Source organism: Lepisosteus oculatus, chromosome 6, assembly GCF_040954835.1.
Source record: "Lepisosteus oculatus isolate fLepOcu1 chromosome 6, fLepOcu1.hap2, whole genome shotgun sequence".
Taxonomy (NCBI): domain Eukaryota; kingdom Metazoa; phylum Chordata; class Actinopteri; order Semionotiformes; family Lepisosteidae; genus Lepisosteus; species Lepisosteus oculatus.
In genome coordinates this window covers 51,834,803-51,851,708 of record NC_090701.1, presented here as the reverse complement: position 1 = coordinate 51,851,708, position 16,906 = coordinate 51,834,803, and the positions used below count along the sequence as shown (strand labels likewise).

At 37.9% G+C, this 16,906-nt stretch overlaps 1 protein-coding gene across 1 annotated transcript in view; it reads right to left on the bottom strand.

Annotated features, from left to right (window-relative positions):
• The window catches only part of prex2 (phosphatidylinositol-3,4,5-trisphosphate-dependent Rac exchange factor 2), a 171,372-nt gene that overhangs the window by 88,559 nt on the left and 65,907 nt on the right, over positions 1-16,906 (bottom strand). Inside the window, exons 10-13 of the mRNA XM_006633898.3 lie at positions 7,372-7,516; positions 2,709-2,809; positions 1,346-1,449; positions 1,097-1,146 (exon numbers count right to left, since the gene is read on the bottom strand). Of these exons, the coding sequence (XP_006633961.2) occupies positions 1,097-1,146; positions 1,346-1,449; positions 2,709-2,809; positions 7,372-7,516 (400 nt within the window). The remainder of the gene's footprint in view (positions 1-1,096; positions 1,147-1,345; positions 1,450-2,708; positions 2,810-7,371; positions 7,517-16,906) is intronic.

Below are 16,906 nucleotides of genomic sequence, written 5' to 3'. Positions count from 1 at the left end.
TTATTTCCTAATTAAGCAGAACCACAAAATATCCGAGTTCTAGACATTGTGCTCAGTACAGCAGCATTCACAGCCATAACCCCTGACTTATATTTCGGTGCCAACATTTCTTATATAATAGGATTTAGTTTCTGCATCTTAACAAAGGAAGACAGCATGACTGTTCAGTAATGTAAAATACGGGCTGTCTAGCCCACTGTTGCGCCGGAGTGCTTGATTTATCTGGTGTCCTTGTAGGGAAACCAACGACCTTTTGCCCCCTTCAAAAGCCCCTCTCTCCTGTACTGCAATCAGGAAATTCCACCCAATTAGGCAGGACTCTGCAGTTTCAATTATGAAAATCTCATTCTTTAAGCAAGAGTCATTGCATCCAACCCATAGCAGTGCACAAACCCATCTCTAAACTTGGGTCTTTCCATCTGTCCAACAGGAAACATTAGCTTGTTGCAGCAAATGTTGTTACATTTCCTAGTTTACTATTCAAACTTGAATGTCACCACAACACAGTACCTCTTCCATGCTTCAACACTCTGAAGCTGTTATTATACAGTAGGACACAGGCAGTCTTAATATCCTTTAAGGCTATTATTGAACTTTGACACATATGATCTCTTTCCTATGCCTGTGACGCGGCCAGTGCACTTTAATGGCAATCCATGGAAGAGCATAATTACTGTAGCCAATTCATTGCTACGCTGAGGTGAATGCAGACCTGTTTTGTCCAGTGCTGTATGTTTCTGTGATTCAGGATTGCAGGATCGTGTGTGCTGGTTATTGTTGAGGTTTCTAGGTTGAGCATTTTTTTCACCTACAAATGATATTTCATGAATACATTAGTCAAGTGGAACAGAGTGAGAGGACAAAAAGGAGGCTTTCTCACCAGTCCAACAGGCCAACTCTCCACTTTTTCCATTTTAAATTTGGCCAAGCTCCTTCCTAACAATATTAAAAAGTAGCAGACACTTTAAGTTAACCCAGATTTCCTCAATTAAATTAAATGTCACACTCTTTCACAAATCATTAACGCAACAATGAGGCTTTTCCTATCAAGTGCGGAGTGAAGTTTTACTAAGAGAATAATCCCAATTCCTCTTACCTGATCACTGGTGTGAAGAGACTATGAAGTCTGCAGTAGAGCCTGACACCCTATAAAGCAATATGCAAAAAATAAAACAAGTAATTGTCTGCCACTAACCAAGGTCCTGAATCACAAATAGAACACTTTTCACACGTTATTTCAGAACTGAAGTCTCAAGTTAAAAGACAGAGAAAGAAAATATTTATTCAAATCTCGATACTGGAAAAACAAAATAAGAACAGAAAGATGTGGCTGTAAGTCCATTACCTTGGAGATGACGTCCTGCATGTCACTTCTTGGGTGGTATGTTCCATCATCATATCGGAATCGGTACAATACAGGTTCAGCCTTGAACTGGTGCTTGTCTGTAACTTAAGAGCAGTACAAATCTATGTTAATGATTCAGGATTTTCCTTTTCGAAATTTTTCTTTTCGGTCACAGAATTTTCCATTTACAGAAAAATGCTGATAAGGTGGCTGTACAATCCCCAGCTTTTGACAACTCATTGAAGACATTTTTAAATAAATAAAACAGGGCTTCAAAATCTTCTTGTTCTTGCTCGGTATAAATGTTTTTCATACCGGTGCATTAATGTTTTTATGAAAAAGGAGATTCATCTTAGTCCTCCATTTAATTATTCTTAATGATAGTAAAGTAAAATGTGAATCAATTTTTTTCTAAATGTTGACGATGATCTAGTATTATCAAACATAAGTTAACACAAATAAGATAATAATATTGCCTAAATAGAATCCAATCTGTTACGTAATGTTCTTCTTTTGTCAAAAGATATAAGAATTAACATTAGGATCTTACAGACTACAACCAAAGAAATGGTCAGTAGGAAATAATTGTTCTAACATGAGCCTAAATTAGGAATGACTCAGCCAAAATCTCCTCTCTATTGTAACATTTATATTGTTTGTTGTGTTCACTTTAAGTTTGTTACAAATTGCAATTTTAGTTTTAGTTTAATAGATTCAATACATTTTCAAGTATTGACTGAACTGTGGTAATATTATTACTCTTACCCTTATTGCATTTTTTATGCATACTGTATATAATTTGTACATTGGCAATTACCATTGTTTACTGTTTATTATTGTACTATATTACATTTATCTGTGTTAAATTCTTCTCCCCTTTGTGACTCACCCTGGAAAAGGGCACCTTCCAATAAAATAGTATTAAAAAACACTATTCTCTAGTTAAAAAAAATGCTTTCTTGAAGTATACTTGTCATTTTCACTTCATTTTAACAAATTAAGCATTGTCAACAGGCTACATGAACATATTAGCTTATTGTTGCTAATAAAAGGTATTGTTTTGGACTAATCAACAGCTTTAATGGGCCCACTGTTCAGGCTATGATTTCCACATACTTACACATTCCTAACACAGTACAGTAGCTTAAGAAGCAGGTTATGTTAACCAGGTCTCCAGGTTATTACTAAAATTTACTTAAATCAGCAAACAGTGTTAAGACCCAAGACTCGAGTTGGAAAAATCTCTGAATTAACAGTGATACACAATAGCTTCCCACCATAAAACAGCAGTAGTGTTCCCTTCAGCATGGAGTTGCCGATGCAGGAACTCCATAAACAAGTCCATTTCCTACTGGGAATTTACCATGATGGATGATGCCATTTTCCAACAGTGCCTGTCCGAGATGAACCCCTTCCTCTGGATTATCCGTTTCTCCAATCTCCATCAGCCAGGTTACAAACTCACTGCAGGGAGACACATAAATCTATTTCAGAATACCAAATTTGATATTTATATTTAATAAGGGCCAACCTTAAGTTTTAATTAAACTTAAATGTTGCTCTCATATTGTCATACCATACTTGGAATCCTGTACAGCCTATGGAAAGTCTGGGTAAAAAAAGAATATAGCACATTAATCTTCTTATTAATTCTTCAATCGTGTATGCGGCAATACTACACTGTGTGAAAAAGAATAACTGGGGACATTCCAAAACACTTTTTATTCAAAACAGGTTTTCATTTTTAAAGATGCTGTTCTTCTGTGGTGCTAAGCACGTACAGTAAATAAGGCTTTGTACCCCAGGACAACACTCCCATCCTCTCATAATCAGTAACCTGGCTACCTGTGAAGAGTGTGGAATAATGAACCAAATAAAGTCCACCAAAATACTGATCACAAAATATTGATGCATAATTGTTATTTTGTGTGATTTTGTTGGTTGTTTTGTAGCTCTTATAATTCAGTATTCTTATACATTCAATTTGATTTCACTGGAATCAATCACTGTATGGGCTTCAGTTCTTCTTAAAAGGAGCAAGCTGCAAGTCAGAATTCATTCCTTAATTACATTAATTACAGCTTCACTCTCCCTTATGCACACACAAAATTAATGCAGTCCTACAAAGCTAAAAAGGCTGAGCTCTATATCCTATGTTAACATTGTATGGAGAATACTAAATAGATTCCAGATCCACAACAAGGTTTGTGATATATAGTATGCCAATTGCTAGATACTTCTTGAGATGAGACTCCACATACATGAATTGAGATGAAGTGATGTAATTTTGCCATATCACCCTAAGTCGCAAACAAAATAACAACATAGTTTGAGTGCAAATCACACAGGGCCTCTAACAAACTTGGGCTATGACATGAAAGCAACCTGTAACAAATTCAAGATGGTCCTTATATGCAACCAACAGCATGGCCCTTTATAAACCAAAATTATATTATGCAGCCAACAGAATAAAATGTCTTCCTTTTTCTGGTCGGAAGTACGCATTATTCGTCCTGAAGCAGCAACACATCAGCATTCTCTTGTAATGCCTTTGTTATTGTTAAACCATATTAAATTAATACACAACATGAAAGCAGGCTCCTTAAGCAATTTTAGAATGCCAGCAGGCACAGATAGAAGCTGTGAAAGTGAAGCCTGCTCTGGAACTACAGTGGAGCTATTACAGAGGTTCTCAGAATGAAACACACTACAGCTGGCAAGACATCATCTTGACTGCATACCAACACAGAGATGACATCAAATCACATTACACAACACAGGTCGGATTTTTACCTTTTATTTACCACTGAAATCATCTTAATCACAGCTCATGCCCAGACCAGGTTCTCTCAGGTGCTACAGTAGTTTTTAAGAAGTGGCGAACTCTAGGAGGCTGTGGCAGTCAAAACACTCCCTTAGTTCTCTGATACTTCCCATGTGCATGTTGCCAGTACATCAGATACTCTCTTTCAGTATTCATCGTAATTTACTATCGAGCACTTCAAAGTATGAGAAACTGTTAAAGACATATTCTTTGTGACTGCTAGCAAGCCAAGCTGAGAAAAGGCAAAACCTGAAAAGCGGAGGCACAAAAGGTTGATTTTAACCCTCAAGGGAGAATGAGATGACAGAATTAAACTCATTAGAAGAGAAATGACTATGCAATTGCAATAAATGAAACCAAAAATTCAGTGTTTCCAGGTAAATTGAAACTTCTTGCAAAATACCAATGAAAAAGTCCATATGCTTGATTTAAAACACAGAAGAACATATTTCAGGGTTATTTCTGCCAAGGTCTGGAAGCTCTGTCAAGTAAAGCCACATGAAGATCATACAGCCTTAAGGCTAAAAACACCCCCACACGAACATTCTAAGTTAAACTTAATAGCTCTGAGTAATTTATTCTGTTATGACTTTATTTGGAGTGTTGTATTGTCTAGAGAAAAAAAAAGCATTCTACTACGCAGAATGAGGAATGCATCCGATTTTAAAATCACTTAAGCATTTTCAACAACTATTTTCTACAATGACATACTTCCCTGAGGCCACAGAAGTGCAATTTTGAAAAAAAACAAATAGCCAGTTGGAAACACAGGGGATTTTTTGGTTGGGGATACTTTATTGTTGTGTTCTGTTTCGGGAAACTATTAAATTAATGCAAAATGGTTCACAACAAGATTTGTATTTACACAAGACAGTTTAAGTACTAGAAGAAGTAAATTACTTTTGTAAGAGCCCACCTACCAAATTATATAATGTAGGGAACCTTTTAGTTAACTACTAAATTGCACTTAGAAGTGGCAGAACTCTGCATTCTCCTCTACTACTTAATATTTTACAGTAAAACTGCAAATGCAGTGTCTCTAAAAAAATACCAAATTTGCCAGAGCTGAACACAAGCACCTGTGATCACAACAGACGTTACCTTTAACACCCAATATGTTGGGTTTCAGTCACACAAAATTGTTACATTGGTTGCTTTAAGAAAACATTTTATTTTTTCAGTATGTTTTAAAATGCTATTTCCGTATTTGTTTGCAAATACGATGAATACATAAAGAGATACTGTAATGTTGTAATGCTTTGGCATTAACCTGCCTGGCCGAGGAAATGACCAATCCACACACACTCTGGGGGAATGAACCAGGGAGGCTGCTGCAAGCATGAAGATGGGGTGGAGGGAGGGGTAGTGAGAAAAGATCCACATGAAGGAATAAAGGAACAGCTGTGGAGGCTCTTGATAAAGCAGAGCCAGGAGGAAAGGAGGGCATGAGAGGAAACTGGTGAGGCTCAATCACCAAACTGCAAACAGTCTTTAGCTGCTGGAACACACCGTGAACCCAAAGAGCAGTGTGTTTCAACAATTAATCTACTTTACACTCGTTCTTCTGGCAAATTAATTTTCTACATACAATTACCCCATTGCTTACTAGGAAACTCCTAATTAACATCTAATTTTGAACTCATAGAAGAGACACCGGGATCCACATTTTCCTTAAATTCAGCACAATGGACCAGAAGAGCAATTCAACAATTAATCCACCTACCTCCATTCTTCTGGTTAATTACTTGTAAACATACATTTAAATTGCTTGCCAGGAAATGTCTTATTAACATCTAATTTAGAATTTAGCCATATAGAAGGGACATAATTTTACCAATGACAAACAAACAGGAACGGGACCTTTGTCATACCTGACTTACTAGCAAGTGCCTCAGTTCTATTTAAAATGATTAAATGACTACTGTACATTTATTGTGATGAGACTTAAGCAACATCATTTTTAAAACAAAACTGAATCTTTACCATTCTGCACTATTTAATAATGTTAAAAAGCTGTTAGTTACAAAATCTATCACCACATACCCGGCACTTTTCCGAAATGTCCAAATGGACAAAGGGAAAACACATGAAAAACTACATACTGTAAATATCACCTGAGAAAACAAGAAAGCTGTTTTTGCAAGGCTTCATGCAGTTTAAAATATCCAATCCTTCAAGAATATAATATATTTTTCACTGTGTTTCCTGGTAACATGTGGATGTGAGGTTTTGGAACCAGCATAGCACCAAAGTTCAAAAGTCTTCAGAGAATATAAGCATGATTTATCACAGTACTCAATAAGTGTGGTGCATAAACTTGATTCAATAAGAATCAGACTAGGTATTCCCCTAAGGAAAAAAAATACATTTTTAATTACTTAAAACTGTGGGATGTGAAAACCACTCGTGAACTTGATCTCTCACATCTTAAATTCATCTAACAATCTGGCTGGAATCTCTGTTCACCCCATTTAAAAAAAAACCCTGAACTTCCAACCACCCCTTTTCTATCCATTTCATCCAATTCAGGGTTGTGAAGGAGCCTATTCCAGCAAGCAACAGGTCTAAAGTGGGATACACCCTGGACGGATTGCCATTGCAGGGCAGACACACACACGAACTCTTGCACCTGGGCCAGCTGGAGGAAATCAGAGCACCTGCAGGAAACGCATGCAAACACAGGGAGAAGATACAAATCCCAGCAGAGAGCACCACAGCTCCAGAACTGAACCCAGGGCCCCAGCAATGTTAACCACACCACCACAGTACCGCCAGCAAGGGGTTACTTTTTTTTAAACAAGAATACTTCTTTCCAAACAGAAACCAAGTGAAATTATGTTAGAAACACAAAACATAAAGTACAGAAAATTCAGAAATATACACAGTATATATTATCCATAGTGAAAGCACCTTCCCTTTAATGAAGTGAATACATTCCTTTGTTAATCTTGGCATAGACATACCAACTTAACCTCTTTAAAATTCCATCCCACTGCATAAGTTTAACGAAAAAGGTTCATACACCTTATAGTGAAGTAACAACCAACTACTGTACTATACTCCAGAAAAAATATCACAACACACAAGGAGAAATGTTTTTTGAGCAACTGAATTATTTTTTTAAATGATTTCATTTCCTGTGTTTAAATACAGAAGTGAGTGTAATGGCTAAGGCCAAAAAAATAGTGTTCCAATAACTCACCTTCCCAGAAAGCACTTAGGAAAGGTGGTAAGTTTGCGCTTCCTGTCTTTGATGAGGTTTCCCTGTTTGCTCATCAGGTTGTAGAGCTTCTCTCCTTTCTCAGACACCATCATCCAGGTATCTTGTTCCATTCCTAATCTGAGGCCTGTCAGGGAATAACAAAGCTGTGAAATGTGGAATTCAGAAAAAAAATGTTTTATAACTCTAAGTAACAGATGAGGCAGTTTCTGTCAGAAGTCTCCGAAGGCATTTCAACTTGATTTAAAACATACCGCACTCTGTGAAAATGTGTTTTTGGTAATAAACCACAGCTCTTGATGAGACAGCACATTCAAGACGCCTCTGTCCCCATACAGGTGTGGACTCATACCCCATCGCCCCAACCCTAAGACCAGGCCCCTCTGTTATTAAAAACCAGGGTAACCCCCTCCCCAGTCCGGCAGAGAATTAACAGGAAACTAAACCCACCACACAAGTAGTGGCTGTGTGATTTTTTTACATCAGTGAAGTATTATAAAATTATTTCTAAAGCTGGAAGTAGAAGTCAATCCCTCTCTTCATTTGCTTTCAAACTTTGAAGACAGCAAAAAAATCCTAACTCAAAACTGACAGGAAACTAAAATGAGCTCTAAATACCACAAAGTACATTATGGTTGTGGTATTTCTTTAAATTCATGTAGTTAATCCTGTTAAAAGGTCCACATTGACTTCTAGAACAATTTTACAATATAAATCCTGTTTTGATTTTATTCTGCTGCTGTTATTGGTGAAATAATAATAAAAGTGTTATTTTTATGCATTTTTAACAAAACATCTTAATTGCCTTTTTTGCCTTTGAATAAGCAAGACCTTCAAAGGCTCATCCTTCTCATTCTGCCAAAGGCCTTTACAATACACACAGACAAATGGAATTATCTTCATAAAACAAATCAAATTCCCAGAAAGAGAAACTATTTCTTTTTAAAATTATGAATTGCAAGGTAGATTTCCCTGCTGGGAAACATTACTAAAAGGCATGTTTTAACAAAGAGGTGTACTGTAGACTTCGAAAGGATTATTGTCCACCTCCATAAACAGCCCTAATTTGACAATCCATTTTATTTATACAAACAGAGACTCATTGATTGCAATTTTGTCCTGCTTATTTATAGCTAACCTGGGGTTCCTGAAAATTGTGTTATGTTCACAAATTTCTGTTTGATAACAAAGAATTAAGTCGCTCCTAGAATGGTTTGATTTCTTCAAAAAAGCCAAACAATTTTCACAGCCAGAATAATGCAGGAAGAACAGAGCATTTACACATGACTCCTGGCCTGAGATATAATGTATTGAAAACTTCTATGTTTTATTTATGCATGTGTATGAATATGTGCATATTTTTAAAAAATTTATTTAATTTAAAATGATTAGTTTTAACAGATGTGTTTGCCCTGTCGCAAGTCTGGTAAACACAGATGATCAAAGTCTCTGGTGGCTTATTCTGGTTAATTTAAGCTTCATAGTAAGGCATCAAAAGACAGAAAATCTAGATAGCCTGAGAGAAAGCACAAAGTGAACCAGATGGAAGACAGGAAAACAGAGAAATGAAGAAGAAACCTCACCATCCATCTCCTCTAAGCTTGTGCTCTGAAAGAGGGAAATTCTGATTTCCTTTTTTATGGAATCCTCAGGCTAAAATGTTCTCTCCTCATTTGGTGATGCATTTTTAGAATAGGGAAATAGTTTCCCGTTCACTTTTGGACATGTGGTAGGAAGGGAGATTAAGTCCTGAGCTGTATTCTTTTATTTAGAACACTCACTCCTGTCAAGGAGTTGCATAGGATTTTAGGCTACAGAGCTTCTGTGTTTTGAGATTTTCTAGAACATGGGCCTTGGAGATGCATTATTTTGTATTTAGAGTAAACATTTGTATACATTTTTGCTTGATGTGTTATAGTTGTGATGTTTTTGTTTATAAATATTTGTCTGTGAATGTTTTACTCTGATATTATTACTCTTTTGTCTTTTGTCTAGAACAGTGCCAGAGAACACACATGCCTCAAATTATACCTACTGTTCAGGTTTATTAATTATTAAATATATTTTCAATTATGTCCCTCCAACCCTAACAATGTATATGCATTAAAGATTTCAAAACCAGTAACACTGGGTGCTTTTAAGTAAAACATTTTTATTATTTCACCACATCTCAAAATTGTCAGAAAGGAAAACAGAGAACATTAACAAGGAAGAATTAAATAAGAAAACCCCAGGCTGGAGTTCTGGGAATAAAGGAATGGGTGTGATGGCTCTTGACCCAGTAGATCCAGGAGGAAAGAAAGAGGAAGCATGAGAGGAGACATGCTGAGAACCATGAGAGGAGAGGCTCAAATGCTGAACTGATAAAGGGCGCAACTTCAAACAGTCCTGAGCTGCTGGAATACACCCTGGACCTGAAAAGCAGTTTTCACCACACTCCGGAGTAATGAACCAGGGAGGCTGCTGTAAGCATGAAGATGGGGTGGAGGGAGGGGGTGAGAAAACATGCACACGAAGGAATAAGAGAACAGCTGTGGAGGCTCTTGATAAAGTAGAGCCAGGAAGAAAGAAGGGCATGAGAGGAAACTCGTGAGGCTCAAAGCCAAACTGCAAACAGTCCTGAGCTGCTGGAACACACCGTGAACCCTATGAGCAGCGTGTTTAACAATTAATCCACTTTACACTTATTCTTCTGGTAACCTACATGTCTACATCCACCTATCCTATTGCTTCCTAGAAATTTCCTAATTATCATCTAACTTAAATTTCACAGAAGGGACACCAGGAACCACATTTTCCTTAAATTCAGTACATGTGCCAACGTCAGAAAAAAGGGCAGTAATGGAAAGTTTCTATACTTTTGCAAGCAAGTGTGTCAGTTCTATTTAGAATGATTAGACATCTTCCTAGCAAAACCGAAGAGTCGGATTAGCTGGTGGAAGGAATCATCTAATTGTCTACTTCAGAGCCACCTCTAATTATGAAAAGTAGCATATTAGCGATAAAGTTCAGGTGGGTAGCTGCGTCAGCATGCGTAGGCTGCAAAGGAACAAGTAATAGGTTTATTCCATGCTGAAAAAAAGAAGAAAGAGAACACAACGTTTCGGCCGTGGAGCCTTCTTCAGGTGTCACACCTGAAGAAGGCTCCACGGCCAAAACGTGTTCTCTTTCTTCTTTTTTTCAGCATGGAATAAACCTATTACTTGTTCCTTATTTATTAGTAAACTGTCAACAAATACAGTATCAATAGGTCTTATAAAGGGGTTGTTAATGCTATTATGTCCCTCACAGACTCACAGGTTATACCTAAAATAGTGTTAAAGTAATTTGCGGCATTATTTTTTTTAAATGATAACTGTTCAGATATCTAAAACTAAGCTGTACTGCACACAACTCTGTCTTGTGTATGCCGTTTGTACTGCATAGAAACATGAGCATTGCTGTTTTCAGTCTGATATCACCTTTAACACTAAGACTTTTAGAAGTTACATTTATGTCCATAGTTACTAACTCAGGGGGTACATAATTTGAGAGGCTGAAAAATGACAAACCTGAGATTTGTATTTGAAATTGTATCATTTCTGAACAGTAGTACAGTATAATCATCAAAGCACTACTAACCAATAGTAGTCAGTTTCCAGACAATTACACCACAGATAGACCAGTGCTCGTTCCTACTGAACAAGTTTGCAAACTTAAACAAAGCCCAAGGTTTCCATTCACAGAAATTAATTTCAAATGACATGTTTGTGCTCAGGCCTTGCACTGGGTTTACAGATTGCAAGTTTTCTAGTTTCACAGAATTATGTCTATCACACTTGACAACCTCAGTCAGCACCAGATTAGGGCACACAGCAGCCATTACAGTTGTTAACATAAGAGAACTCTTTTAAGTTCTTAAGACCTCTTTAGTGTTAACTGTGATCTGTATTAAGAAATCGCACAGCAAGTGTCAGGTCTTGGGGGTAAATAACCTCCATATTATACGAGGGGATCAACAGCTTAGACAGAGAGCAGTCCCAATAAAAAAATAGATGCAATAGCCACAAACCACAGAATACACAAGATATGAAGCGTCCCTTGTTTTTAGCAATTATTTTTCATCACAGGACATTCCTTTAAATTTGCCTTTGGTCAGATTGGTTCCCCAGTTAAAAACACTAAAACCACGCTCACCGTTAAAGAAGGCAACCTCCTTTTCATTCCACACAATCACTCTTCAATCCCTTATGCACATTTTATGGGTGATGCTGATCACTAATCCCAGGGCCCATTTAAAATCGCATTTCACTCCTGCATTTTACTAATTTGCAAGTATACTGAGACGCATTAAAAGCACAATAAATCGTCGTGGTTCTAAAACTCTTCATTGCATTGTTATAGCCTCTCAGTATTTATATGGTTGTGCATTTTTTTTTAATGTGACTGTTTTGAATGGAGGTCATCAAGAACACTGCCCCAACAATATTCTTTTCACTAGATGTGTTGGCATAATCACAACTATAATGTTTAAACAATTATGGTTAATAATTTTAAAAACATCCTATACTCAGAGAGCAATGATTATGTTTTGCCGAGTTGTGATCCAGTTAAGCAGTTGCGTCTAACTGCCTTTTAAAGGGCAGTATATTCACTGTAAAGTAAACACTGAAAATGCAGGACATGGAATGATATATCCATATGTTCTGACTGAGGATCTATAATTATGTCCCTAAATCCTTTTCACATGGTGAGATGAAATGAAGTGTAGAATAGTACACCATTTAATCATGTAGATATAGCAATCAGGACCTTGCGTTGGCCACTACAAGAGAGTGGGAGAGAGGGGACTGGCATTTATTTTCCTCCTTTTAAACAATTGGGCTTCAGCCTATTTGTGGCTGCATGTATAATCAAACATCAGGCTTCATAGAAGCCAGTGTGATATGGAACACATGTCAAGGACACTGTCCTCATGTTATCTTTATGACACTTGTCGCCTGAACAGATTGCCTTTGAGGATGCTTGCAGCCCACGTAACTCCTTCCAAGACCTGCTGATAGAAAAAAAATCTTTGTTATCTCTGTCAGTCTCTGGGGGGGAGGAATTGGACCTAAACAGTTCAAAGGCTGCTTTAAATGGAAGACACCAAGACAAAAGAATAACAGGAAAGGAATCTCAAAAAAGCACGGAAAGCCAGAAAAAGACAGCGGTGCTTTTCCCAGCCAATGGGTGATTTGTGGGCAAACTGTTCAGTCTGTATTAAGCAAACTGCAAAGGCTATCGGTCCATAATTTGTCAACAGAAAGCCAAGCACATAATTATTTAGAGGAACTGCAATATAATTAGTGTACTATGAAAAGAACTTCAGGCAATACACTGCTTAATACAGTATGTGCTTGACTAAATACCCTGGAGAAGAAAAATATTTGCATGGTGATATTTTTCTATGATTCTTTCATTGCATACATGTAAACTTTACCATCTGGATAGATCTACAAGTAATCTGCTTCTCAGTACTGATGGTATTCAAAAGAGTATTTCACGCACTCCTCAGACATACAGTAGCACCTACACGTACAACACCTATAAAAGGCAAATTAATCAGAGAAGAAAGACACTTTGCTTATTAACCAGATATGAAATGAAAAATTGCAAGAATAAAGCAATTTTATGCCACTTGTTTTGAACAATCATATATAAATCATTATTTTATACCTAGAAAATTTTACTTCTTATTTACTGTTTGTTAGGCCCCCAAGCTCTGGAACTCTCTCCCCAAGGATATCAGAGAGACACCTTCTCTAAACTCCTTCAAATCCAGACTCAAAACTTTCTTCTTTAGAAGAGCCTTTACTTAACTGGTTCTATTCTTTACTCCTCTGCACCTACTTAGTACCACCATCCATGGTCTCCTCTATATATTGTAATTGTGTGTTATCTTGTGTATTCTTTTTATTTATTGTTGTTGTCATTCTGTAAAGGGCTTTGAGAAGCCACCTTTAAAGGTACTTTAAAAGAAAAACTGGACAAAAGCAGTTTAAAACACAGGGTTTTGTGTCCTTTGTGTCCAAACACAGTTTTTGATTTGTCACGTACTGTAAAATACAAAGGGAACACTGCAGCATGACCTTGGCTGGACTGCACATCTGATAATCCTAATTTTCTCCTCAGATCAGATTGGTGTCTGATGTCTGGTGTCAGGTGAAACTCGAAGCCTCCTGCCCATCCATCTGTGTGGCACAACCCAGAGAAGCACTATACAGTAAGTGAGTGGCAGATAAAACTTTTGGGCAAAGCTCTAAGGATATAATTGCCACCCTGCCTGGCGCACTGGGGCTTTTGGCGACACTTGTGACTACCAGGGTTCAAACTCAACCAAAATTACCATCTCTTCCAGTTTGAGGCGAAACCCCTTCTCTTTAGTGAGCCAGAATCAAAGTGAAAGGCTCAAGGTTGGCCTTTTAATTAACTATAACTTCTGATCAGGAGTGGGAGCTTGAGTTACCCGACATCAGCCACATCCACTCCCAGTACAAAGTTTCTGTCTCTCTGCCGCAGTCGGTTCTATTTCTTCAATTTATGAATTTCTAGGATCAAAGTGCAGAGGAAGAAAAGAAGCTTAAATTTATTGACTGTATAGTTCAATAGTTCAGCTGGTGTGGTGTAAATCTCTCCAAACGCATCCCTGTAAAAAACATTTTTGTTATTATTAAACTTCTGGTTTTTGGCACAATATCCTTTGCAACGCTTGGCTGAACTCCCACAGTAATATTTTGTGTTTTTATTAATATACAGTACGATGCTTGCTGAAATTGTAATTCAATCTCCAACATAAGTTGAAAGAAAGTAGATATTTTCTAATCATTTACAGTACGGTGATCAGTGGAAATGATTGTACAAATCTATTCTACATACATTTGCATAGCTTATAAACACATAAATATCAAACCCAAGTTGGGCCACTATACAATGGAAAGCAGTAGCACTACTAATCAGAACTAGAGGAGCACAGTTCATCGAAGGCAACATTAGATGTTTTTGCACCTACCTGATAGTACTGTATATCTGAGCCTCTCTGGCCATCGGATTTAGACATGTTCCCAGAATCAAAAAGTATGAGTGGGAAACAACCAAGACCACTGATCAAAGCTCTTGCAGGTGAATGAGATTCAATAATGCTTGGTTACAACTTTAGATCCGACCGAGTCATTTTTGGGATATACAGTAATTAACGCGCGGTGCACCAGGCCCCAGAGAGTTTCTGAAAAAAACATTTTCAGATAGGAGCAAAAAACCATTTGTCCTAAACCTGACTTGAGCCCCAAAATCCAGCCCTGAGCTTAAAAATTGGCTAATTAGAGTGTGAATGCTAACCCTAACACTACCAGGGGTGTCATCTGGGCATTTCCGTGATCTATATATGAACTTCTCTAGACAACAGACTTTGACATGTTCCCCAAACCAAAAAGTATGTGGGAAACAATCAAGACCAGTGATCAAAGCCCATACAAGGGAATGAGATTCAATAATGCCTGGTTACAACTTTTGATCCGACCAAGTCAGTTTTGAGATACAATTACCGCGTGGTCAACCGTGCCATCCAGGCCTCAGAGAGTTTCTGAAAAAACAGATTTCAGACAGGAGCAAGAAACCACTCATCCTAAACCTGACTTGGGCCCAAAAATCCAGCCCTGAGTTTAAAAGCTGCCTAATTAGAGTGTGAATGCTAATCCTAACCCTACCTGGGGTGTTAACTGACCAACTGTGCAGCAGACATTTCACTGCAGAAATGTTCCAACGTGATCTGTATGTATGTGAACAAGTTGCGTTTGTTAGCATAATCATCTCAAAGTCAAGAGCAATATTTATTTTGGATTAAAAGAGATGTATTCACATGCCTACACATTTACAATGTAATAGGGCTGTTTCACATCACTGGAAGTTGCGTAGTGAATCATTGAATATGGCGCTGTGGATACCGTGAAAATTTGTCTATTTTATGGTGTAAACTGGAGGTTTATATGTTACTGTGTATATTTGACATTCATTGTAGTTTGTATGCACTCATCAATGCTGGTTCTTTCTAACCCCGAAAAATGACAATAGAGCTGCAGTTACCCTTTAAATAAATGTAAGAAGTAACTGAAAAAGTGGATCACATCCCAGATTAATCAAATAATCTCCCACAGTTCCCGATTCTCTGGGGCAGCTGAATGTGGTGCAGAGAGAGGGGCAACAGCACTTTCTTAGTCCTCTTTACTTTCTAGCATCTCATAATCAGTTTCAATAAAAAACTTACTTTTGTATAACATTGTCAGGATTGCATGATAGAAAAGGTAGCTGCTAAATTACCTGTCTGATAAAGGCCTGTGTCTTCAATGGAACCTGGAGATAGTTCATGTTCAGGATGTCGGCTCTCTGAGACTACCATTTTCTGGTAGCAATGATAAACTAGAATGTGCGTTTCTCATGTGCTAATCAATGGAGTCTGCAGACGGTTTTCTCAGACAATGATACTGTATACTGTATGTAACTATAATATTGTAATATTTTTGGGTTCGGCGAGGACTGACACAGTGATTCAGACTCTCGTTTGAATGAAAAACGGCGCTTTATTTTTCGGACGAGCATCCAGCACAGCAAGCACAACCACAGCGCCCGCGCGCAAGCAGAAAGAGAGAAAGAAAGAGAGCACAACACACTGGGATCTATTTGGGTGCACTTACACAGGGACAGGGTGGCAACTGGGTACAAGTATAGTAGGGGAGCGAAACCAGGGAACTACTGTAAATACACGAATCCGAGCGATCTCACCACTCTGTCCACCCGTTTTGCAGCGGGTCAGCTGCACTGGTCAGTGGCTTTCCTAGTCCCCACCCTGGCCACTACTACTCCCGTCCTGCTACCTGCCACGTACCCCACCCAGGTACTCTTCGGCCGCAGCACCAGGCGAATCCGCTACAACATGACTGTATTGGGCTGGACTGTGCTGTGTAGACCTCAGAGGACTGGGATATTTCAACATTAGCAATGACCATCCCCCAGCTGACTCTAGAGGACTACTGTTTCCTTTGAAATGCACAGACATAAGGAATGATCTAGCTTGAGCACACAACTTCTCAGAGAATGCTATGATATTCACTTTTATCGTCCATCAGGAAAGTAGTGGTATTATTATTATTATTATTATTATTATTATTATTATTATTATTATTATTATTACTACTACTACTGTACTGTAGACCTCAGTGATACATCCCATTATTAAATGGAGGTTTCTGTACATCCGCATCAGAGGACTTAACAAAAAAAAATACAGTACTGCTAAAATGTGAATTTCTGAATTTGAATTACTAGTTCACAAAGGGATGTGATTATAGGCTGGAAACTTAGATAAACTGAACCTGTGACTGGAAAATACGCATATTTGTTCATGCAAATATTAAATGTACTAAAGGTAAGGCAAAACAAGAGGCCTGGGTCTCCCACGTTGCTCAACCAGTAAAGGAGCTTGACTGAGCCCAGACTGAGCTCT